At 43.6% G+C, this 27,614-nt stretch overlaps 1 protein-coding gene across 9 annotated transcripts in view; it reads right to left on the bottom strand.

Moving 5' to 3' along the window:
• mapk10 (mitogen-activated protein kinase 10) overlaps positions 1 to 27,614 on the bottom strand; it is a 129,464-nt gene continuing 101,850 nt past the window's right edge. For 6 of the 9 annotated variants that reach the window (XM_041885344.2, XM_041885342.2, XM_041885343.2 and 3 more), the window contains 3 exons: positions 13,727 to 13,790; positions 9,357 to 9,434; positions 1 to 2,658 (listed from right to left, as the gene is read on the bottom strand). In XM_041885344.2, the coding sequence (XP_041741278.1) occupies positions 2,516 to 2,658; positions 9,357 to 9,434; positions 13,727 to 13,790 (285 nt within the window). In that variant the 3' untranslated portion in view covers positions 1 to 2,515. Of the gene's footprint in view, positions 2,664 to 9,331; positions 9,435 to 13,726; positions 13,791 to 27,614 lie in introns of all 9 variants that reach the window. The other 3 variants (XM_041885348.2, XM_041885349.2, XM_041885350.2) reach the window with 3 other exon arrangements.

Below are 27,614 nucleotides of genomic sequence, written 5' to 3'. Positions count from 1 at the left end.
TTATTTCATCCCTTTATTGAAATGTAAGGACACTGATCAAATAAGACTTTACAGATACAAAACAAAACATCTTAGAAGGTATTCTGCTCCGTTGCTTGGTAACTATATAGGTCAGAAGAACATGTAGATGATGAAGAGTCTTTATCTGCACTATAACAACAATTCCAGTGTGTTTAAAAAGTAGGTTTCAATTTCTACATTATTCAGTTATTCAAAGATGCAACGATACCATGGTGATGGTCGTAGTATACTTCCTATAGAGATGACATTGGCATCGGTCTGTAGTGATGACTATGTGCATTGTGGGTCCAGTCAGTGACACCATGCGTAAACAGATTGAACAGGACAGGACAGACACTAAGGTTTCAGCATCTCTGGTGACTTTCCCAAAATTCACAGGTTTTCATGAAATCCCGGGGTGGAGGATTCCTAGTTGGAGGATTCCTGGGATCAGGAAGGAATGAACAGGGAGGGAATCGTCCAACTGGGAATCGTCCAATCACGATTTCTGGAAGATCCAGGGAATTTTGGGAAAGTTACCAGAAATGTTGCAACCCTACCAGACACCAACTTCATTTCAATGCTTGCTGCTGTATGTGTAAGATGAGGAAACTGCATCATTCCAAACAAGGCACTTCCCATTATTCTGGTTCAGTCTATGAAATAATAAATACATCATTAATAAATAAACATCCAGTTAAAATCATTCTATTTAACATTACTGGTTTTATAGGTAGTCTGTATATCATCTGATTCCCTTTTGACAAAATATGGCATTACAATAAGTAAGTATTAAGCATTACAGTAAGTATGTAGTAGTCATTACAGTAAGTAGTAGTCATTACAGTAAGTAAGAGTCATTACAGTAAGTAAGAGTCATTACAGTAAGTAAGAGTCATTACAGTAAGTACGTAGTAGTCATTACAGTAAGTAGTAGTAGTCATTACAGTAAGTAGTAGTCATTACAGTAAGTTAGTAGTAGATATTACAGTAAGTAGTAGACATGTAAATGACATAGATGCGATTGAGGAACTAAACTAATCTCTGAGGTAAACTCTTGATCCCCCCCCCCCCACATAGATAGAAAGTCTTCTTCTCTCCTCTTCTTTACTCCACAGTAGTGACACAGAAACAGAGTGAGTGACCACCCTGGTTGGTGGGTAGGTGACGTTTGGAATGACAGGCTGTGGGTGGGTGGGACTGTCCACAGCCTGTAGAGTGGTGTAGGGATGCAGTCAGAAGGGATTTGATCATTTCATTTCACAAAAACACAAAAAAGCTTTGAGAACTTAAGGTTCCAGCTCAGTGACAGGGTTGGGGTCAGTCCCATTTCAATTCAGTCAATTGAGGAAGTAAATTGAAAATCAAGTTCCAAATTCCAATTTTCAATGATGAAAATATGGAATTAGAATTGGAATTTCAGTTGACTTTCTGAATTGAAATGGAATTGACCCCAGTCCTACTCAGCGATGACAGCGATAGCACTGTATGTCCCAATGGCTTCTCCTGCAACCGATCACACACAGTATGTATGTTTCTATATATAGCTATCCATCCTCAACCAGAGCTCCCCCATCCCTGGGTTTCGGCACCACTCCGGTTGAAAAGTTCAATTACTTTATACTTTATGTTATATAAACAAAAGTATCTATAGTCATTTATCATATAATTAGCGTTAGCTTTTGTAATCATGCAGCAGGACCAACAGGCTAGGGGTTAAACTAAGGTGAAAGGTCAGGGGCAAAGGTTAGTGGGGCAAAGGTCAAGGCGGTGATGTCCTGTGGCAAGGTGCGCTATAGAAGAACTTCCAATACTGGCCATCAGTCCCACTCTCTCTGTCTGTCTGTCTGTGTGCCTAGCTCGCTGCCTGTACAGAATTACATATTTACAGAAGACAGGGGGCGCTGTGCTTTGTGGAGCACTAGCGCTAACCCCTGCAGGAATAATAGCATTCAAACACACCTATCTGTCACCCACACAAGGAGATAACCCGAGGACCGAGCCTAGAGCTTATCAAAACATACCAGTACCGTCACATAGGGTGTGGGGAAAGTGAGTGGAGGTTTATATAGCACTGTACAGTAATTAACAAAAAGGGAACACCTTGCCACATTGACTGAAGAACAGACGCTTGCAAGGTATTGGGGAACGAACAGCCAGTTTTAATGACACTTTACAGAAAGATGCCTGTCTAAGCTTTTTGTATTTTTATGATACCATTTAAGGGGGAGATATAAGTAAAGCAACTAGAAGTTAATAAATATATTTCACTTTATTTTAGTTTTTTTCGTTATACTTTTGTGGTTTGTTTTTGAATGAAACTGCAGGCTTAAACGTCATAATCATGATTCTTACAGTAATTCCTTTATGTTTTCTTAATCAGCATTTTTTTCTCTTTTAATAATTGTTGTTCTTTTTCAGGTTTCGGTTGGTGGTGGTTGGTAGGTTGGTTGGGTTGTTTGGACGTTGTGTTTCACCTTCTGAAGAACATGGGGTTGCGCAGGCAGGCTGCTAGTCACCTGCAACACCCCAGGGGTCCCGCAGAGGTCTCCAGGCTGCTGTCGGTGTCTGAGGCCAGGGTCTGGTCGGTGGACATGGAGGAGATGTCGTTGACGGAGGGGGAAGGGAGGCTCTCACCACTGCTGTTCACGGCTGCACCTGTGCTGAGGGAATAAACAGGCAGCCGGGATTACAACGAACTAAGAGCCCCGCAGACACGACTAGATAGACATAGTCACAGTCAGATAAAACCCTTACTGCGACACATAAAACCCCACACAGAAACTGGACAATCAGTCACAACACAACCCAATAGACACAAGGAACCGCACGTCCATATAAATCACAGTGACACACCAGACGTGAGAGAGGCAAGTTAAGGCTGGGGTCCACTGTCCGCTCTCTCCTCAGAGACAGTAGCATAATACTACTGTAATAATCACGCCATACTGTCATACTAGAGTTTTATTTAATGGTCCCTAAAACAATTCATATGCTGTGTGTTCAGTAGCAGTAATGTCAAAGTAAAAGAGATTAAAGCGTTTAATAAAAACTGCCATTCTCAGAGGATGACATTCGTATTTCAGTTCCAAACTGGTCCAATTGAAAGGACTCTTCGGCTTCTTATTAAAATATGCAGAAGTCAAGAGGTCGTCATTCATCTTTCCTTCAGAGGATTAGACAGGGCTATTTCATTTGCAGCCGTTTTTATCTCAATGTCAAATCATTTCTGGCTAACAATTACGTACCCTTAATGTGATTGTTTTCAATTAAAATTGTCAAAAATAAACAAAAATAGCTTCTTAGCAAAAAGCTCTTTCTCATGCAGGAATTTTGCAAGGACTGTCTGGGAGTGGTCTGAGTAGGGAGTGGAAAACTGAAAACTAGCTGTTATTGGCAGAGATGTTTGGAAGTCTCTTTCTTATTGGTCTATTAACTAATGATGATGAGTGATGTCACCAGGCAGGCCAAAACTCCATCCCACCAAAACAGGCTGAAATGTCAGGCTGTCTTTTCAAACAGCTCTTACACTATAATTTTCACAATTTCACAGTATGATTCCAACACAGGACAATCACGTTTTTGACTGCACTGGGCCTTTAAGGGTGTGGCTCTCTCTCTACCTGCCTGGCTATGGAAACACTACAGGCCAGGGGGAGATTTCAGCATCCAGGAACATCTTCTAACCACTAGATGTGGATGAATTTCTGCAAATACAGACATGTTTTGGAGGTCATAGGCTGCTCTACATAGGTAAATAATGTACTGTACTGTACAGTTGGTACACATTGTTGATGGTCGCCAGATCATACATAATATGATATAAAGAGGCAGTCAAAAGGCAGACGTGCTTTATTCTCTATTCTGAAATCTTGAATCCAGAGTTGAGTTTAATTCTGATTCAATTGGTTCTGTTTTTCAAGATTCAGGATTCTAGGCTATACCAGAGCCGGATATGGTCGACTAAAAGCATTTGCAGGGAACAAAGAGAGGAGGTCATCCAGTAAAAGAGTAGAATAGGAAACTGTAGAGAACATTATTTAAGCATTTACATTTTTAGTCATTTAGCAGACGCTCTTATCCAGAGCAACTTACAGGTGCAATTAGGGTTAAGTGCCTTGCTCAAGGGCACATCGTCAGATTTTTCACCTAGTCGGCTCGGGGATTAGAACCAGCGACCTTTCGGTTACTGGCACAACGATCTTAACCACTAAGCTACAGTGAGGGAAAAAAAGTATTTGATCCCCTGCTGATTTTGTACGTTTGCCCGCTGACAAAGACATAATCAGTCTATAATTTTTATGGTAGGTTTATTTGAACAGTGAGAGACAGAATAACAACCAAAAAATCCATAAAAACGCATGTCAAAAATGTTATAAATTGATTTGCATTTTAATGAGGGAAATAAGTATTTGACCCCTCTGCAAAACATGACTTAGTACTTGGTGGCAAAACCCTTGTTGGCAATCACAGAGGTCAGACGTTTCTTGTAGTTGGCCACCAGGTTTGCACACATCTCAGGAGGGATTTTCTCCCACTCCTCTTTGCAGATCTTCTACAAGTCATTAAGGTTTCGAGGCTGACGTTTGGCAACTCAAACCTTCAGCTCCCTCCATAGATTTCCTATGGGATTAAGGTCTGGAGACTGGCTAGGCCACTCCAGGACCTTAATGTGCCTCTTCTTGAGCCACTCCTTTGTTGCCTTGGCCGTGTGTTTTGGGTCATTGTCATGCTGGAATACCCATCCACTACCCATTTTCAATGCCCTGGCTGAGGGAAGGAGGTTCTCACCCAAGATTTGACGGTACATGGCCCCGTCCATCGTCCCTTTGACGATGGAGCCCCAGGCCGAGGGAGATTGACAGTTCTTTTGTGTTTCTTCCATTTGCGAATAATCGCACCAACTGTTGTCACCTTCTCACCAAGCTGCTTGGCGATGGTCTTGTAGCCCATTCCAGCCTTGTGTAGGTCTACAATCTTGTCCCTGACATCCTTGGAGAGCTCTTTGGTCTTGGCCATGGTGGAGAGTTTGGAATCTGATTGATTGATTGCTTCTGTGGACAGGTGTCTTTTATACAGGTAACAAACTGAGATTAGGAGCACTCCCTTTAAGAGTGTGCTCCTAATCTCAGCTCGTTACCTGTATAAAAGACACCTGGGAGCCAGAAATCTTTCTGATTGAGAGGGGGTCAAATACTTATTTCCCTCATTAAAATGTTAATCAATTTATAACATGTTTGACATGCGTTTTTCTGGATTTTTTTGTTGTTATTCTGTCTCTCACTGTTCAAATAAATCTACCATTAAAATTATACACTGATCATTTCTTTGTCAGTGGGCAAACGTACAAAATCAGCAGGGGATCAAATACTTTTTCCCCCTCATTGTACCTGCCGCCCCGCGGGAGGTAGGAATACAAAAGGTGTTCTGTTATTGTCAAATATCTCCCATAGAGAATAGTTTTATCCAGTGCTTGACTTGTGCAGGAGCTCACAGGAGCCGAGATCCGGCACCTCAAATGTTCTACTGCTTGTGACGCCCTGGCTCTGGGACTCTGTTATGTTGAGCCAGGGTGTGTAGTTTCTATGTGTTTGTGTTCTAGGTTCGTTATCTAGCTCATGTGTTTCTGTGTTGGCCGGGGTGGTTCTCAATCAGAGGCAACGAGTGTCAGCTGTTGCTTGTTGTCTCTGATTGGGAACCATACTTAGGCAGCCTGTTTTCCACAGTGTTTTGTGGGATCTTGTTCCGTATTGGTTTTGTGTTGTAAACCAAGGACTTCACGTATCGTTTGTTGTTTTCGTGTGGGTGAATATAAATAAAAGTATGTTCGCATATCACGCTGCGCCTTGGTCCACTGTGTTTGACGATCGTGACACTGCTTGAGCTCCTGTTCCTCTTGTAGAATATTAGCTCAAAACTATTGTGGAGCTCCTGAATGTAAACAGTCCCGGCACCTATTTCAGTTCACTGGTTTTATCTAGACTTATACACTACATGGCCAAAAGTATGCAGACACCCCTTCAAATTAGTGGATTCGGCTATTTCAGCCACACCCGTTGCTGACAGGTGTATAAAATAGAGCCCACAGCCATGCAATCTCCATAGACAAACATTGACAGTAGAATGGCCCATGCTGAAGAGCTCAGTGACTTTCTACGTCGCACCGTCATAGGATGCCACCTTTCGAACAAGTCAGTTCGTCAAATTTCTGCCCTGCAAGAACTGCCCCGGTCAACTGTAAGTGCTGTGATTGTGAAGTGCAAACGTCTAGGGCCAACAACGGCTCAGCCGCAAAGTGGTAGGCCACACAAGCTCACAGAACGGGACCGCCGAGTGCTGGCAGTCCGACGGACGAATCTGGGTTTTGGCGGATGACAGGAGAACGCTACCTGCCCGAATGCATAGTGCCAACTGTAAAGTTTGGTGGAGGAGGAATAATGGTCTGGGGCTGTTTTTCATGGTGCTTCCGACTTTGTGGCAACAGTTTGGGGAAGGCCCTTTCCTGTTTGACAATGCCGCCGTCATGACAATGCCGCCGTGCACAAAGAGAGATCCATACAGAAATGGTTTGTTAAGATCGGTGTGGAAGAACTTGACTGGCCTGCACAGAACTCTGACCTCAACCCCATCGAACACCTTTGGAATGAATTGGAACACCGACTGCGAGCCAGGCCTAATCGGCCAACATCAGTGCCGACCTCACTAATGCTCTTGTGGCTGAATGGAAGCAAGTCCCTGCAGCAATGTTCCAACATCTAGTGGAAAGCCTTCCCAGAAGAGTGGAGGCTGGTATAGCAGCAAAGGGGGGTACCAACTCCATATTAATGGCCATGATTTTGGAGTGAGATGTTCGACGAGCAGGTGTCCACATACTTTCGGCCATGTAGTGTATCTCTGCCTCAAAATCCACAGTCCCTCAGTCTGTATTGTCCTTTACATGTAAACCCTTAATCTACTCAAGAGAAAAAGCGAGTTTGCTAAAACGATCCCTCTCGGTCCAGAGCATACCAACGGTGAGGTGATTTTCACTGTGCAGGTGGACCATAAATCTCCTGTTTATCAGGCGGGTGGTTAAAGGACAGTGGGAGACATTTCAGCTGACCACCAATAAAACGAAAAAGGCTAAATCACAATTCATGGCTCAAACATCGATTGTATCCAACCACACAGTGGCAGGTTTACACACAGACAGAGTAGTAGAAGAAGGGACTAGGCGCTCACACAGTGGCTTCTACATCCACGTAGGCTACTGCGTATTCTTAAAAAAAAAACCATCTAAAACCATTCTGAAGTTGGAGAATCCTGTGTCAAACATGACACATCACCTTTGCAAAATATCAAAGCAATTCTGGATATCTATAAAAACATATTTTTTTTTTTGGGGGGGGGGGGGATTCTGAAATAATCTAAGACTACCTCAATGTTTTTTTTTTATCCCATATAGTAATGTTGCCAAAGAACAGTAACCAACACATAGTAATGTGCCTGTGCTCCGGAGCCTGGTACTGCTGAATGTGTGAAATATTGCCATCTGGGGCTCTTCAGCACTGCGTCTGTTCTCTGCTGTTCTCAGTACTAGGGCTACCCATCTGCTTAAATGCAGGGAGAGAGAGGGAAGGAGAGAGAGGGATGAGGGAGGGAGGGAGGGAGGGAGGGAGGGAGGGAGGGAGGGAGGGAGGGAGTGAAGGAGGGAAAGAGAGAGAGAGTAGGACAGAGAAACAGAGGGAGAGGGAGGGATACAGCATCGTACTGCGGATTAAACCAATTCCAGGGTAGCAGTTTAGCCTTCTCACTATCCCCGTAACAGAACAGAGCCCCTAACAAGGATGTCTGTAGACCCTGAGCAATCCCCAAATACAACTTCCATAGTGAGACTTTGTAAAGTATGAAAACGCTCTCTGCAGAAAATAGCTGAGAAGAACGACCGAGGCAAGTTGTTTTCCTCTCAGCATCACTCCCGAGTGGCGCAGCGGTCTAAGGCACTGCATCTCAGTGCTTGAGGCGTCACTACAGACCCCCTGGTTCGATTCCAGGCTGTATCACAACCGGCCATTATTGGGAGTCCCATAGGGTGGCGCACAATTGGCCCAGCGTCGTCCGGGTTTGGCTGGTGTAGGCCGTCATTGTAAACAAGAATTTGTTCTTAACTGACTTGCCTAGTAAAAAAAAAAAAAAAACTAGACTCTGGAGTGACGACATGTTATAAATATTGTGCCTTTGTGACTCCACACTGCCCTCCAGTGGCCATTCAAGGGAACGTACACTACACTTTTTACAACATATTTATAGGGCTGAAAATATTGATCAATAGGACATCTTAGAAGGTCAGTTCAGAACAAGAGGAATTATAATGTTTCTCTGGAAGAGCAAGGACCAAAGACCCCAGCTTTAATTAATGATATGTGACCGTACAGATGTGAAAGTACACTATAATAAATATACACTGAGTGTACAAAACATTAAGAACACCGGCTCTTTCCATGACATAGACTGACCAGGTGAATCCAGGTGTGATGTCACTTGTTAAATCCACTTCAATCAGTGTAGATGAAGGGGAGGAGACAGGTTAAATAAGGATTTTTAAGCCTTGAGACAATTGAGACATATATTGTACATGTGTCATTCAGAGGGTGAATGGGCAAGACAAAATATTTAAGTGCCTTTGAACGGGGTATGGTAGTAGGTGCCAGGCGCACCGGTTTGTGTCAAGAACTGCAACACTACTGGGTTTTTTCACGCTCAACAGTTTCCCGTGTGTATCAAGAATGGTCCACCACCCAAAGAACATCCAGCCGACTTGACACAACTGTGGGAAGCATTGGAGTCAACATGGGCCAGCATCCCTGTGAACATCCCTGCTTTCGACCCCTTGTAGAGTCCATGCCCTGACGAATTTAGGCTGTTCTGAGAGCAATAATAGGAAGGTGTTCCTAATGTTTTGGACACTCAGTGTATATATATTTAGCCTATATGACCTTTTCCATAGAAAAGCTGGACAGCAACATTTTTTATCAATGCACATTAATCACTTACTCCATATAGACTGGAGTCACAGATATTACTTTTTAAACACCTAATTGCGTACATTAATACCATTCAAACACAGATTAATTATTGTACATACACAAAACACGTATGTTTGGTCAAAAATGACAAAATCTACAGTTTAAATCGATACTTTTACATACAGATATAATTACTTATGTACAAATTCTACACTATATGTCTCGGAAAAACAAGATGGTAGACAAAGATGGGTGGGCAACGCACGGATGAATTTCTCTGTTACAAGAAATGTCCAGTGAGTGATTATATTCATAATTCAACTTACAGAGGGGATTAGGTTATGAGAGTACCTGAAGTAGAGGGCTGTCCTTTCACTACCCTGTTCTTCATCCTCTCCTCAAAGTTCATCACCTCTTTGTAGATTAGTTCTGGAGAGCGAGAGAGCGAGAGAGCGAGAAAGAGAGAAAGAGACAGCCAGGGAGGAAAAGTTGGGCAGAAGAATAATCTTTCAAATATCAGCACAGAAATCTATTCTCCTCTGTTCTAGGATTACATTATAGGAGTCTAATTACCATGGTAAGGTAACAAATTAACTGGAAAAGTTGTTATAGAAACGTAAAGTACAGTCGTGGTGAAAAGTATTTGTCTTCACAAAGTTTGCTGCCTCAGTGTTTAGATATTTGTCAGATGTGGTATACTGAAGTATAATTACAAGCATTCCATAAGTGTCAACGGCTTTTATTGACAATTACATTAAGTTTATGCAAAGAGTCAATATTTGCAGTGTTGACCCTTCTTTTTCAAGACCTCTGCAATCCACCCTGGCATGCTGTCAATTTACTTCTGGGCCACATCCTGACTGATGGCAGCCCATTCTTGCATAATCAATGCTTGGGAGTTTTGTGGGTTTTTGTTTGTCCACCCGCCTCTTGAGGATTGACCACAAGTTCTCAATGGGATTAAGGTTTGGGGAGTTTCCTGGCCATGGACCCAAAATGTCGATGTTTTGTTCCCCGAGCCACTTAGTTATCACTTTTGCCTTATGGCAAGGTGCTCCATCATGCTGGAAAAGGCATTGTTCGTTCTTTGATGGTTGGGTGAAGTTGCTCTCGGAGGATGTTATGGTACCATTCTTTATTCATGGCTGTGTTCTTAGGCAAAATTGTGAGTGAGCCCACTCCCTTGGCTGAGAAGCAACCCCACACATGAATGGTCTCAGGATGCTTTACTGTTGGCATGACACAGGACTGATGGTAGCGCTCACCTTGTCTTCTCCGGACAAGCTTTTTTCCGGATGCCCCAAACAATCGGAAAGGGGATTCATCAGAGAAAATGACTTTACCCCAGTCCTCGGCAGTCCAATCCCTGTACCTTTTGCAGAATATCAGTCTGTCCCTGATGTTTTTCCTGGAGAGAAGTGGCTTCCTCGCTGCCCTTCTTGACACCAGGCCATCCTCCAAACGTCTTCGCCTCACTGTGCGTGCAGATGCACTCACACCTGCCTGCTGCCATTCCTGAGCAAGCTCTGCACTGGTGGTGCCCCGATCCCGCAGCTGAATCAACTTTAGGAGACGGTCCTGGCGCTTACTGGACTTTCTTGGGCGCCCTGAAGCCTTCTACACAACAATTGAACCTCTCTCCTTGAAGTTCTTGATGATCCGATAAATGGTTGATTTAGGTGCAATCTTACTAGCAGCAATATCCTTGCCTGTGAAGCCCTTTTTGTGCAAAGCAATGATGGCGGCACGTGTTTCTGTCACACTCTGGCTCTGGGGACTTTATATGTTGAGTCAGGGTGTGTAGATTCCGTGTGTTTATGTGCTGTGTTTTGAGTGTCTAGTTGTTCTATGTCTATGTTGGCCAGAGTGGCTCCCAATCAGAGGCAACGAGTGTCAGCTGTTGTGGGTTGTCTCTGATTGGGAGCCATATTTAAACTGTATGTTTTCCCTTGGGTGCTGTGGGTTTTTGTTCCGTGTTCGGTCATTGTCACTGAGGACTTCACGAGTCGTTTATTGTTTTGTTATTTCGTGTGTATGCTTTAATTAAATAAAGCAAGTATGTTCGCAACTAACGCTGCGCTTTGGTCCACTCCTTCATACGACGTTCGTGACAGAAAAACCCACCGTAAAAGGACCAAGCAGCGTGTCCAGGAGCAGGCAGACTGGACATGGGAGGAAGCGCCAGGAAAGGACATGGAGAGGCTGGCGATGGCCCAGGTGGGCAAATCGTGGTCCTGGGAAGACATGCTCGGGGGCAAGGGACCTTGGGGTAGGATTAAGGCCCTGGCGAGAGAGGAGCAGCGGCGTCAGCAGTGCCATCGTCGGAAGGACGAGAGGCACCCCCAATAATTTTTTAGGGGGGGGCACACGGCATGGGCGACTGGGCAGCAGGAGGCTGCCACAGGGCGAAATGGGAGACGAGGAGAGAAGGCCACCGGGTTACGGGAGCCATTGGTGAGAGGAGGGAAGGAAGTTGTAGAGGCACGGCGAGAGGTACTGAGGTGTATTGCCAGTCCGGTCCGGCCCGTTCCTGATCCCCGTTTAAGGCCAGTGGTGTGTGTTCCCAGTACGGTTCGGCCTGTTCCTGCTCCACGCACCAAGCCTACGGTGTGCGTCGCCAGCCCGACCCGGCCTGTTCCTGCCACTCGCACCAAACCTACGGTGTGCGTCGCCAGCCCAGCCCGGCCTGTTCCTGCTCCATGCACCAAGCCTACGGTGTGCGTCGCCAGCCCAGCCCGGCCTGTCCCTGCTCCACGCACCAAGCCTACGGTGTGCGTCGCCAGCCCAGCCCGGCCTGTCCCTGCTCCACGCACCAAGCCTACGGTGTGCGTCGCCAGCCCAGCCCGGCCTGTCCCTGCTCCACGCACCAAGCCTACGGTGTGCGTCGCCAGCCCAGCCCGGCCTGTCCCTGCTCCACGCACCAAGCCTACGGTGTGCGTCGCCAGCCCAGCCCGGCCTGTTCCTGCCCCACGCACCAAGCCTACGGTGTGCGTCGCCAGCCCAGCCCGGCCTGTCCCTGCTCCACGCACCAAGCCTACGGTGTGCGTCGCCAGCCCAGCCCGGCCTGTTCCTGCCACTCGCACCAAGCCAGGGGTGCGAGTCGTCAGCCTGGTTCAGCCCGTTCCTGCCACTCGCACCAAGCCAGGGGTGCGAGTCGTCAGCCTGGTCCAGCCCGTTCCTGCCACTCGCACCAAGTCAGGGGTGCGAGTCGTCAGCCTGGTTCAGCCCGTTCCTGCTACTCGCACCAAGCCCGGGTGCGAGTCGTCAGCCAGGTCCGGCCCGTCGCTGCTCCACGCACCAAGCCAAGGGTGCGAGTCGTCAGTCCGGTGAGGCCCGTTCCGGCTCCACGCACCAAGCCAGGGGTGCGTATCGTCAGCCCGGTCCGGTCCGTTGCTGCTCCACGCACCAAGCCAGGGGGGCGCATCGTCAGCCAGGTCCGGTCCGTTCCTGCCTCACGCGCCAAGCCAGGGGGTGCGCGTCGTCAGTCCGGGTGCCTGATCAGGTACCGGTCAGCTGCTCCACAACGGAGCGTAAGCAATCCGCTCGTCGATGTCCAGTCCAGATCCAGCCAGCGGGGTCGGACCGGACCAGGGGCGCTACGGGGAATTATGGAAGGGTGGTGGTCAAGCCCGAGCCGGAGCCGCCTCCGAGGAGGAATGCCCACCCAGCCCTCCCCTGTTTGGGTTTTGTTGAGGCGCGGTCGCAGTCCGCGCCTTTGGGGGGGGGTACTGTCACACTCTGGCTCTGGGGACTTTATATGTTGAGTCAGGGTGTGTAGATTCCGTGTGTTTATGTGCTGTGTTTTGAGTGTCTAGTTGTTCTATGTCTATGTTGGCCAGAGTGGCTCCCAATCAGAGGCAACGAGTGTCAGCTGTTGTGGGTTGTCTCTGATTGGGAGCCATATTTAAACTGTATGTTTTCCCTTGGGTGTTGTGGGTTTTTGTTCCGTGTTCGGTCATTGTCACTGAGGACTTCACGAGTCGTTTATTGTTTTGTTATTTTGTGTGTGTGCTTTAATTAAATAAAGCAAGTATGTTCGCAACTAACGCTGCGCTTTGGTCCACTCCTTCATACGACGTTCGTGACAGTTTCCTTGCAGGTAACCATGGTTAACAGAGGAAGAACAATGATTTCAAGCACCACCCTCCTTTTAAAGCTTCCAGTCTGTAATTCTAACTCAATCAGCATGACAGAGTGATCTCCAGCCTTGTCCTCGTCAACACTCTCACCTGTGTTAACGATAGAATCACTGACATGATGTCAGCTGGTCCTTTTGTGGCAGGGCTGAAATGCAGTGGAAATGTTTTCATGGCAAAGACGGACTTTGCAATTAATTGCAATTCATCTGATCACTCTTCATAACATTCTGGAGTATATGCAAATTGCCATCATAAAAACTGAGGCAGCAGAAAATTAATATTTGTGTCATTCTCAAAACTTTTGACCACGACTGTAGACTGTATTGTTGGCCAGCTTCGGAGGCTGCGTTTAAACAGGCAGCCCAATTCGGATATTTTTTTCTTCACTAATTGGTCTTTTGACCAATCAGATCAGCTCATGTGAAAAGATCTGATGTGATCGGTCAAAAGACCAATTAGTGGAAAAAAGATCAGAATTGGGCTGCCTGTGTAAACGCAGCCAATGTACTCCTCAGATAAAGAGGCCTCCTTAGCAATATAATTACAACAGATCTATCTAGTCTAAAGACGTGACATGTTTACCTTTCCATTCGTCGATGGAGTGTTCTCGTTCATCCAGCTGCTTGTCGTAGATAGCAGGAGGCGGCTGGAGGGAGAAACACAAGGATCATTTGACTGTGTCTGCCGAAGCTGGTTTTAGCTACGACTAAGAGATGAGTGACGCCTAAGCACTGCCAGTATCATGAAAGCGTTTCAATAATATCTTCAAAAAAAAAACTTTTGAAGTTTCCACTATAAATGAAATGGCACAAGCTCTAAACAAATGCAACACTAGAATAACACAAAATATGGAGTAGTACGCACACACAGGAATATGAGTTCAGCAGATAGAAGACAGATCATTAATATACACTCTATACCAGTGGTCCCAACTCCAGGACAGAACAGATCATTAATATACACTCTATACCAGTGGTCCCAACTCCAGGACAGAACAGATCATTAATATACACTCTATACCAGTGGTCCCAACTCCAGGACAGAACAGATCATTAATATACACTCTATACCAGTGGTCCCAACTCCAGGACAGAACAGATCATTAATATACACTCTATACCAGTGGTCCCAACTCCAGGACAGAACAGATCATTAATATACACTCTATACCAGTGGTCCCAACTCCAGGACAGAACAGATCATTAATATACACTCTATACCAGTGGTCCCAACTCCAGGACAGAACAGATCATTAATATACACTCTATACCAGTGGTCCCAACTCCAGGACAGAACAGATCATTAATATACACTCTATACCAGTGGTCCCAACTCCAGGACAGAACAGATCATTAATATACACTCTATACCAGTGGTCCCAACTCCAGGACAGAACAGATCATTAATATACACTCTATACCAGTGGTCCCAACTCCAGGACAGAACAGATCATTAATATACACTCTATACCAGTGGTCCCAACTCCAGGACAGAACAGATCATTAATATACACTCTATACCAGTGGTCCCAACTCCAGGACAGAACAGATCATTAATATACACTCTATACCAGTGGTCCCAACTCCAGGACAGAACAGATCATTAATATACACTCTATACCAGTGGTCCCAACTCCAGGACAGAACAGATCATTAATATACACTCTATACCAGTGGTCCCAACTCCAGGACAGAACAGATCATTAATATACACTCTATACCAGTGGTCCCAACTCCAGGACAGAACAGATCATTAATATACACTCTATACCAGTGGTCCCAACTCCAGGACAGAACAGATCATTAATATACACTCTATACCAGTGGTCCCAACTCCAGGACAGAACAGATCATTAATATACACTCTATACCAGTGGTCCCAACTCCAGGACAGAACAGATCATTAATATACACTCTATACCAGTGGTCCCAACTCCAGGACAGAACAGATCATTAATATACACTCTATACCAGTGGTCCCAACTCCAGGACAGAACAGATCATTAATATACACTCTATACCAGTGGTCCCAACTCCAGGACAGAACAGATCATTAATATACACTCTATACCAGTGGTCCCAACTCCAGGACAGAACAGATCATTAATATACACTCTATACCAGTGGTCCCAACTCCAGGACAGAACAGATCATTAATATACACTCTATACCAGTGGTCCCAACTCCAGGACAGAACAGATCATTAATATACACTCTATACCAGTGGTCCCAACTCCAGGACAGAACAGATCATTAATATACACTCTATACCAGTGGTCCCAACTCCAGGACAGAACAGATCATTAATATACACTCTATACCAGTGGTCCCAACTCCAGGACAGAACAGATCATTAATATACACTCTATACCAGTGGTCCCAACTCCAGGACAGAACAGATCATTAATATACACTCTATACCAGTGGTCCCAACTCCAGGACAGAACAGATCATTAATATACACTCTATACCAGTGGTCCCAACTCCAGGACAGAACAGATCGTTAATATACACTCTATACCAGTGGTCCCAACTCCAGGACAGAACAGATCATTAATATACACTCTATACCAGTGGTCCCAACTCCAGGACAGAACAGATCATTAATATACACTCTATACCAGTGGTCCCAACTCCAGGACAGAACAGATCATTAATATACACTCTATACCAGTGGTCCCAACTCCAGGACAGAACAGATCATTAATATACACTCTATACCAGTGGTCCCAACTCCAGGACAGAACAGATCATTAATATACACTCTATACCAGTGGTCCCAACTCCAGGACAGAACAGATCATTAATATACACTCTATACCAGTGGTCCCAACTCCAGGACAGAACAGATCATTAATATACACTCTATACCAGTGGTCCCAACTCCAGGACAGAACAGATCATTAATATACACTCTATACCAGTGGTCCCAACTCCAGGACAGAACAGATCATTAATATACACTCTATACCAGTGGTCCCAACTCCAGGACAGAACAGATCATTAATATACACTCTATACCAGTGGTCCCAACTCCAGGACAGAACAGATCATTAATATACACTCTATACCAGTGGTCCCAACTCCAGGACAGAACAGATCATTAATATACACTCTATACCAGTGGTCCCAACTCCAGGACAGAACAGATCATTAATATACACTCTATACCAGTGGTCCCAACTCCAGGACAGAACAGATCATTAATATACACTCTATACCAGTGGTCCCAACTCCAGGACAGAACAGATCATTAATATACACTCTATACCAGTGGTCCCAACTCCAGGACAGAACAGATCGTTAATATACACTCTATACCAGTGGTCCCAACTCCAGGACAGAACAGATCATTAATATACACTCTATACCAGTGGTCCCAACTCCAGGACAGAACAGATCATTAATATACACTCTATACCAGTGGTCCCAACTCCAGGACAGAACAGATCATTAATATACACTCTATACCAGTGGTCCCAACTCCAGGACAGAACAGATCATTAATATACACTCTATACCAGTGGTCCCAACTCCAGGACAGAACAGATCATTAATATACACTCTATACCAGTGGTCCCAACTCCAGGACAGAACAGATCATTAATATACACTCTATACCAGTGGTCCCAACTCCAGGACAGAACAGATCATTAATATACACTCTATACCAGTGGTCCCAACTCCAGGACAGAACAGATCATTAATATACACTCTATACCAGTGGTCCCAACTCCAGGACAGAACAGATCATTAATATACACTCTATACCAGTGGTCCCAACTCCAGGACAGAACAGATCATTAATATACACTCTATACCAGTGGTCCCAACTCCAGGACAGAACAGATCATTAATATACACTCTATACCAGTGGTCCCAACTCCAGGACAGAACAGATCATTAATATACACTCTATACCAGTGGTCCCAACTCCAGGACAGAACAGATCATTAATATACACTCTATACCAGTGGTCCCAACTCCAGGACAGAACAGATCATTAATATACACTCTATACCAGTGGTCCCAACTCCAGGACAGAACAGATCATTAATATACACTCTATACCAGTGGTCCCAACTCCAGGACAGAACAGATCATTAATATACACTCTATACCAGTGGTCCCAACTCCAGGACAGAACAGATCATTAATATACACTCTATACCAGTGGTCCCAACTCCAGGACAGAACAGATCATTAATATACACTCTATACCAGTGGTCCCAACTCCAGGACAGAACAGATCATTAATATACACTCTATACCAGTGGTCCCAACTCCAGGACAGAACAGATCATTAATATACACTCTATACCAGTGGTCCCAACTCCAGGACAGAACAGATCATTAATATACACTCTATACCAGTGGTCCCAACTCCAGGACAGAACAGATCATTAATATACACTCTATACCAGTGGTCCCAACTCCAGGACAGAACAGATCATTAATATACACTCTATACCAGTGGTCCCAACTCCAGGACAGAACAGATCATTAATATACACTCTATACCAGTGGTCCCAACTCCAGGACAGAACAGATCATTAATATACACTCTATACCAGTGGTCCCAACTCCAGGACAGAACAGATCATTAATATACACTCTATACCAGTGGTCCCAACTCCAGGACAGAACAGATCATTAATATACACTCTATACCAGTGGTCCCAACTCCAGGACAGAACAGATCATTAATATACACTCTATACCAGTGGTCCCAACTCCAGGACAGAACAGATCATTAATATACACTCTATACCAGTGGTCCCAACTCCAGGACAGAACAGATCATTAATATACACTCTATACCAGTGGTCCCAACTCCAGGACAGAACAGATCATTAATATACACTCTATACCAGTGGTCCCAACTCCAGGACAGAACAGATCATTAATATACACTCTATACCAGTGGTCCCAACTCCAGGACAGAACAGATCATTAATATACACTCTATACCAGTGGTCCCAACTCCAGGACAGAACAGATCATTAATATACACTCTATACCAGTGGTCCCAACTCCAGGACAGAACAGATCATTAATATACACTCTATACCAGTGGTCCCAACTCCAGGACAGAACAGATCATTAATATACACTCTATACCAGTGGTCCCAACTCCAGGACAGAACAGATCATTAATATACACTCTATACCAGTGGTCCCAACTCCAGGACAGAACAGATCATTAATATACACTCTATACCAGTGGTCCCAACTCCAGGACAGAACAGATCATTAATATACACTCTATACCAGTGGTCCCAACTCCAGGACAGAACAGATCATTAATATACACTCTATACCAGTGGTCCCAACTCCAGGACAGAACAGATCATTAATATACACTCTATACCAGTGGTCCCAACTCCAGGACAGAACAGATCATTAATATACACTCTATACCAGTGGTCCCAACTCCAGGACAGAACAGATCATTAATATACACTCTATACCAGTGGTCCCAACTCCAGGACAGAACAGATCATTAATATACACTCTATACCAGTGGTCCCAACTCCAGGACAGAACAGATCATTAATATACACTCTATACCAGTGGTCCCAACTCCAGGACAGAACAGATCATTAATATACACTCTATACCAGTGGTCCCAACTCCAGGACAGAACAGATCATTAATATACACTCTATACCAGTGGTCCCAACTCCAGGACAGAACAGATCATTAATATACACTCTATACCAGTGGTCCCAACTCCAGGACAGAACAGATCATTAATATACACTCTATACCAGTGGTCCCAACTCCAGGACAGAACAGATCATTAATATACACTCTATACCAGTGGTCCCAACTCCAGGACAGAACAGATCATTAATATACACTCTATACCAGTGGTCCCAACTCCAGGACAGAACAGATCATTAATATACACTCTATACCAGTGGTCCCAACTCCAGGACAGAACAGATCACTAATATACACTCTATACCAGTGGTCCCAACTCCAGGACAGAACAGATCATTAATATACACTCTATACCAGTGGTCCCAACTCCAGGACAGAACAGATCATTAATATACACTCTATACCAGTGGTCCCAACTCCAGGACAGAACAGATCATTAATATACACTCTATACCAGTGGTCCCAACTCCAGGACAGAACAGATCATTAATATACACTCTATACCAGTGGTCCCAACTCCAGGACAGAACAGATCATTAATATACACTCTATACCAGTGGTCCCAACTCCAGGACAGAACAGATCATTAATATACACTCTATACCAGTGGTCCCAACTCCAGGACAGAACAGATCATTAATATACACTCTATACCAGTGGTCCCAACTCCAGGACAGAACAGATCATTAATATACACTCTATACCAGTGGTCCCAACTCCAGGACAGAACAGATCATTAATATACACTCTATACCAGTGGTCCCAACTCCAGGACAGAACAGATCATTAATATACACTCTATACCAGTGGTCCCAACTCCAGGACAGAACAGATCATTAATATACACTCTATACCAGTGGTCCCAACTCCAGGACAGAACAGATCATTAATATACACTCTATACCAGTGGTCCCAACTCCAGGACAGAACAGATCATTAATATACACTCTATACCAGTGGTCCCAACTCCAGGACAGAACAGATCATTAATATACACTCTATACCAGTGGTCCCAACTCCAGGACAGAACAGATCATTAATATACACTCTATACCAGTGGTCCCAACTCCAGGACAGAACAGATCATTAATATACACTCTATACCAGTGGTCCCAACTCCAGGACAGAACAGATCATTAATATACACTCTATACCAGTGGTCCCAACTCCAGGACAGAACAGATCATTAATATACACTCTATACCAGTGGTCCCAACTCCAGGACAGAACAGATCATTAATATACACTCTATACCAGTGGTCCCAACTCCAGGACAGAACAGATCATTAATATACACTCTATACCAGTGGTCCCAACTCCAGGACAGAACAGATCATTAATATACACTCTATACCAGTGGTCCCAACTCCAGGACAGAACAGATCATTAATATACACTCTATACCAGTGGTCCCAACTCCAGGACAGAACAGATCATTAATATACACTCTATACCAGTGGTCCCAACTCCAGGACAGAACAGATCATTAATATACACTCTATACCAGTGGTCCCAACTCCAGGACAGAACAGATCATTAATATACACTCTATACCAGTGGTCCCAACTCCAGGACAGAACAGATCATTAATATACACTCTATACCAGTGGTCCCAACTCCAGGACAGAACAGATCATTAATATACACTCTATACCAGTGGTCCCAACTCCAGGACAGAACAGATCATTAATATACACTCTATACCAGTGGTCCCAACTCCAGGACAGAACAGATCATTAATATACACTCTATACCAGTGGTCCCAACTCCAGGACAGAACAGATCATTAATATACACTCTATACCAGTGGTCCCAACTCCAGGACAGAACAGATCATTAATATACACTCTATACCAGTGGTCCCAACTCCAGGACAGAACAGATCATTAATATACACTCTATACCAGTGGTCCCAACTCCAGGACAGAACAGATCATTAATATACACTCTATACCAGTGGTCCCAACTCCAGGACAGAACAGATCATTAATATACACTCTATACCAGTGGTCCCAACTCCAGGACAGAACAGATCATTAATATACACTCTATACCAGTGGTCCCAACTCCAGGACAGAACAGATCATTAATATACACTCTATACCAGTGGTCCCAACTCCAGGACAGAACAGATCATTAATATACACTCTATACCAGTGGTCCCAACTCCAGGACAGAACAGATCATTAATATACACTCTATACCAGTGGTCCCAACTCCAGGACAGAACAGATCATTAATATACACTCTATACCAGTGGTCCCAACTCCAGGACAGAACAGATCATTAATATACACTCTATACCAGTGGTCCCAACTCCAGGACAGAACAGATCATTAATATACACTCTATACCAGTGGTCCCAACTCCAGGACAGAACAGATCATTAATATACACTCTATACCATTGGTCCCAACTCCAGGACAGAACAGATCATTAATATACACTCTATACCAGTGGTCCCAACTCCAGGACAGAACAGATCATTAATATACACTCTATACCAGTGGTCCCAACTCCAGGACAGAACAGATCATTAATATACACTCTATACCAGTGGTCCCAACTCCAGGACAGAACAGATAATTGATATACACTCTATACCAGTGGTCCCAACTCCAGTCCTCCAGGACCCCAAACAGCACACATTATTGTTGTAGTCCCAGACAAACTCACCTGATTCAACTCATTGAAGGCTTGATGATTAGTTGACAAGTTGAATGAGGTGTGTTTGTCCAGGGCTACAATAAAACTGTGTACTGTTGGGGGTACTGGAGGACTAGAGTTGGGAAACACTGTTCTATGCATCAGTTGCAAACCCATTCAATGCACAGAACAAGGGTAGAGGGCAGGAGTATAGTATAGGACAGGAGTATAGGACAGGAGTATAGTATAAGACAGGGGTATAGGACAGGAGTATAGGACAGGAGTATAATATAGGACAGGGGTATAGTATAGGACAGTGGTATAGTATAGAACAGGAGTATAGTATAGTATAGGACAGGGGTATAGTATAGGACAGGAGTATAGTATAGGACAGGAGTATATATATAGGACAGGGGTATAGTATAGGCCAGGAGTATAGTATAGGACAGGAGTATAGTATAGGACAGGAGTATAGTATAGGACAGGAGTATAGTATATGACAGGAGTATAGGACAGGAGTATAATATAGGACAGGGGTATAGTATAGGACATGAGTATAGTATAGGACAGGAGTATAGTATAGGACAGGGGTATAGTATAGGACATGAGTATAGTATAGGACAGGAGTATAGTATAGGACAGGAGTATAGTATAGGACAGGAGTATAGTATAGGACAGGAGTATAGTATAGGACAGGAGTATAGTATAGGACAGGGGTATAGTATAGGACATGAGTATAGTATAGGACAGGAGTATAGTATAGGACAGGAGTATAGTATAGCACAGGGGTATAGTATAGGACAGGAGTATAGTATAGGACAGGAGTATAGTATAGGACAGGAGTATAGTATAGGACAGGAGTATAGTATAGGACAGGGGTATAGTATAGGACAGGAGTATAGTATAGGACAGGAGTATAGTATAGGACAGGGGTATAGTATAGGACAGGGGTATAGGATGGGAGTATAGTATAGGACAGGAGTATAGTATAGGACAGGAGTAAAGGACAGGAGTATAGTATAGGACAGGAGTATAGTATAGGACAGGAGTATAGTATAGAACAGGAGTACAGTATAGGACAGGAGTATAGTATAGGACAGGGGTATAGTATAGGACAGGAGTATAGTATAGGACAGGAGTAAAGGACAGGAGTATAGTATAGGACAGGTGTAGATGACATGAGTATAGTATAGGAAAGGAGTATAGTATATAACAGGAGTATAGTATAGAACAGGAGTATAGTATAGTATAGGACAGGAGTATAGTATAGGACAGGGGTATAGTATAGGACAGGAGTATAGTATAGGACAAGGGTATAGTATAGGACAGGAGTATAGTATAGGACAGGGGTATAGTATAGGACAGGGATATAGTATAGGACAGGGGTATAGTATAGGACAGGAGTATAGTATAGGACAGGGGTATAGTATAGGACAGGAGTATAGTATAGGACAGGAGTATAGTATAGGACAGGGATATAGTATAGGACAGGGGTATAGTATAGGACAGGAGTATAGTATAGGACAGGGGTATAGTATAGGACAGGAGTATTGTATAGGACAGGAGTATAGTATAGGACAGGAGTATAGTATAGGACAGGGGTATAGTATAGGACAGGAGTATAGGACAGGAGTATAGTATAGGACAGGAGTATAGTATAGGACATGAGTATAGTATAGGACAGGGGTATAGTATAGGACAGGAGTATAGTATAGGACAGGGGTATAGGACAGGAGTATAGTATAGGACAGGAGTATAGTATAGGACAGGAGTATAGTATAGGACAGGATTATAGTATAGGACAGGAGTATAGTATAGGACAGGAGTATAGTATAGGACAGGAGTATAGTATAGGACAGGAGTATAGTATAGGACAGGGGTATAGTATAGGACAGGGGTATAGTATAGGACAGGAGTATAGTATAGGACAGGAGTATAGTATAGGACAGGGATATAGTATAGGACAGGAGTATAGTATAGGACAGGATTATAGTACAGGACAGGGGTATAGGACAGGAGTATAGTATAGGATGGGAGTATATTATAGGACAGGAGTAAAGGACAGGAGTATAGTATAGGACAGGTGTAGATGACATGAGTATAGTATAGGACAGGAGTATAGTATAGAACGGGAGTATAGTATAGAACAGGAGTATAGTATAGGACAGGAGTATAGTAAAGGACAGGGGTATAGTATAGAGCAGGAGTATAGTATAGTATAGGACATGAGTATAGTATAGGACAGGAGTATAGTATAGGACAGGGGTATAGTATAGGACAGGAGTATAGTATATGACAGGGGTATAGTATAGGACTGGGGTATAGTATAGGACAGGAGTATAGTATAGGACAGGAGTAGAGTATAGGACAGGGGTATAGTATAGGACAGGAGTATAGTATAGGACAGGGGTATAGTATAGGACAGGAGTATAGTATAGGACAGGGGTATAGTATAGGACAGGGGTATAGTATAGGACAGGAGTATAGTATAGGACAGGGGTATAGTATAGGACAGGGGTATAGTATAGGACAGGAGTATAGGACATAAGTATAGTATAGGACAGGAGTATAGTATAGTATAGGACAGGAGTATAGTATAGGACAGGGGTATAGTATAGGACAGGGGTATAGTATAGGACAGGAGTATAGGACAGGAGTATAGGACAGGAGTACAATATAGGACAGGAGTATAGGACAGGAGTATAGTATAGGACAGGAGTATAGTATAGGACAGGAGTATAGTATAGGACATGTGTATAGTATAGGACAGGAGTATAGTATAGGACAGGAGTATAGTATAGGACATGAGTATAGTATAGGACAGGAGTATAGTATAGGACAGGAGTATAGTATAGGACAGGAGTATAGTATAGGACAGGGGTATAGTATAGGACAGGAGTATATTATAGGACATGGGTATAGTATAGGACAGGGGTATAGTATAGGACAGGGGTATAGTATAGGACAGGGGTATAGTATAGGACAGGAGTATAATATAGGACAGGGGTATAGTATAGGACAGGGGTATAGTATAGGACAGGAGTATAGGACAGGAGTATAGGACAGGAGTACAATATAGGACAGGAGTATAGGACAGGAGTATAGTATAGGACAGGAGTATAGTACAGGACAGGAGTATAGTATAGGACATGTGTATAGTATAGGACAGGAGTATAGTATAGGACAGGAGTATAGTATAGGACATGAGTATAGTATAGGACAAGAGTATAGTATAGGACAGGAGTATAGTATAGGACAGGAGTATAGTATAGGACAGGGGTATAGTATAGGACAGGAGTATATTATAGGACATGGGTATAGTATAGGACAGGGGTATAGTATAGGACACGGGTATAGTATAGGACAGGAGTATAGTATAGGACAGGAGTATAATATAGGACAGGGGTATAGTATAGGACAGGGGTATAGTATAGGACAGGATTATAGTATAGGACAGGGGTATAGTATAGGACAGGAGTATAGTATAGGACAGGAGTATAGTATAGGACAGGAGTATAGTATAGGACAGGAGTATAGTATAGGACATGAGTATAGTATAGGACAGGAGTATAGTATAGGACAGGGGTATAGTATAGGACATGAGTATAGTATAGGACATGAGTATAGTATAGGACAGGAGTATAGTATAGGACAGGAGTATAGTATAGGACAGGAGTATAGTATAGGACATGAGTATAGTATAGGACAGGAGTATAGTATAGGACAGGGGTATAGTATAGGACAGGGGTATAGTATAGGACAGGGGTATAGTATAGGACAGGAGTATAGTATAGGACAGGAGTATAATATAGGACAGGGGTATAGTATAGGACAGGGGTATAGTATAGGACAGGATTATAGTATAGGACAGGGGTATAGGACAGGAGTATAGTATAGGACAGGGGTATAGTATAGAACAGGAGTATAGTATAGTATAGGACATGAGTATAGTATAGGACAGGGGTATAGTATAGGACAGGATTATAGTATAGGACAGGAGTATAATATAGGACAGGAGTATAGTATAGGACAGGGGTATAGTATAGGACAGGAGTATAGTATAGGACAGGGTTATAGTATAGGACAGGGGTATAGGACAGGAGTATAGTATAGGACAGGAGTATAGTATAGGACAGGGGTATAGTATAGGACAGGGGTATAGTATAGGACAGGATTATAGTATAGGACAGGGGTATAGTATAGGACAGGGGTATAGTATAGGACAGGGGTATAGTATAGGAAAGGAGTATAGTATAGGACAGGAGTATAGTATAGGACATGAGTATAGTATAGGACAGGGGTATAGTATAGAACAGGAGTATAGTATAGTATAGGACATGAGTATAGTATAGGACAGGGGTATAGTATAGAACAGGAGTATAGTATAGTATAGGACATGAGTATAGTATAGGACAGGGGTATAGTATAGGACAGGATTATAGTATAGGACAGGAGTATAATATAGGACAGGAGTATAGTATAGGACAGGGGTATAGTATAGGACAGGAGTATAGTATAGGACAGGGGTATAGTATAGGACAGGAGTATAGTATAGGACAGGAGTATAGTATAGGACAGGAGTATAGTATAGGACAGGAGTATAGTATAGGACATGGGTATAGTATAGGACAGGAGTATAGTATAGGACAGGAGTATAGTATATGACAGGGGTATAGTATAGGACAGGAGTATAGTATAGTATAGGACAGGGGTATAGTATAGGACAGGAGTATAGTATAGGACAGGGGTATAGTATAGGACAGGAGTATAGTATAGGACAGGAGTAGAGTATAGGACAGGAGTAGAGTATAGGACAGGAGTATAGTATAGGACAGGGGTATAGTATAGGACAGGAGTATAGTATAGGACAGGGGTATAGTATAGGACAGGGGTATAGTATAGGACAGGAGTATAGTATAGGACAGGGGTATAGTATAGGACAGGAGTATAGTATAGGACAGGAGTAGAGTATAGGACAGGAGTAGAGTATAGGACAGGGGTATAGTATAGGACAGGGGTATAGGACAGGAGTATAGTATAGGACAGGAGTATAGTATAGGACAGGAGTAAAGGACAGGAGTATAGTATAGGACAGGTGTAGATGACATGAGTATAGTATAGGACAGGAGTATAGTATAGAACAGGAGTATAGTATAGGACAGGAGTATAGTATAGGACAGGAGTATATGACAGGCCTATAGTATAGGACAGGTAAAGGTAGAACAGAGATAATGATGAGAACAAAGAATGGTAAGATATTTTAGGTACAGGGGTGGGTTGGGATGATTCTAGGATATATTTTACACTATTTTACAAATCAATGCCACTCTCATGAGAATGAATCTCTGCACAACCAAGATGATCTACTGTAGTTTTCCTTTATCATTAGATGATTGACAGGCATAAGGACAACAACTCCTCTGTGGATGTAATAATAATAATAATATATATATATAACTTGTAGAGCGTACAGTCCAGCCCCCTCCCACTATTCCATCTGACTGTGTTGTTGTATGTAACATACTAATAGGCTTGTCAGCCTACCAGACATCAACTGACTGACTGACACCTGTCAATTATGTTTATCTCCTCAGTACTCCTCCAGCTACCCTCAACTCTAACACTATCGTCTCCTTCCCTATCCGTCTGTCAAATGTTATGAAGATTTTTTGACGAGACATGTTATAAAATCACATTCATGATGTGACCTTGGAAGTAGGTTAATTAAGAGGTCTATCTGTACGTGCACTACTGGGCTATGGCATTGCATGCTGCTTCCAAGGACTCAGTATTTGTCACGAGACGGGTGGTTGTTGAGAAGAACACCAATCAATCAAAGTGAAAGGGTGAGCCTGAGCAAAGTTCAGCAGTATCTTGAGGTACTGTACATGCTGCATGTGTCCAATACACTACGCTCTGTAGCTCAGCTGGTAGAGCATGGCGCTTGTAACGCCAGGGTAGTGGGTTCGATCCCCGGGACCACCCATACGTAAAAATGTACGCACGCATGACTGTAAGTCGCTTTGGATAAAAGCGTCTGCTAAATGGCATATTAATTTGAGCGTATGCCTACAACATTGTTTTAGCGATCCAATTGACATTTCAGTCATTTAGCAGACGCTCTTATCCAGAGCGACTTACAATTAGTGAGTGCACAG

This window comes from Coregonus clupeaformis, chromosome 9 (genome assembly GCF_020615455.1).
Source record: "Coregonus clupeaformis isolate EN_2021a chromosome 9, ASM2061545v1, whole genome shotgun sequence".
Lineage (NCBI taxonomy): Eukaryota > Metazoa > Chordata > Actinopteri > Salmoniformes > Salmonidae > Coregonus > Coregonus clupeaformis.
Note: the sequence above shows the minus strand (reverse complement) of the source record. Positions and strands in the feature narration are given on the sequence as shown.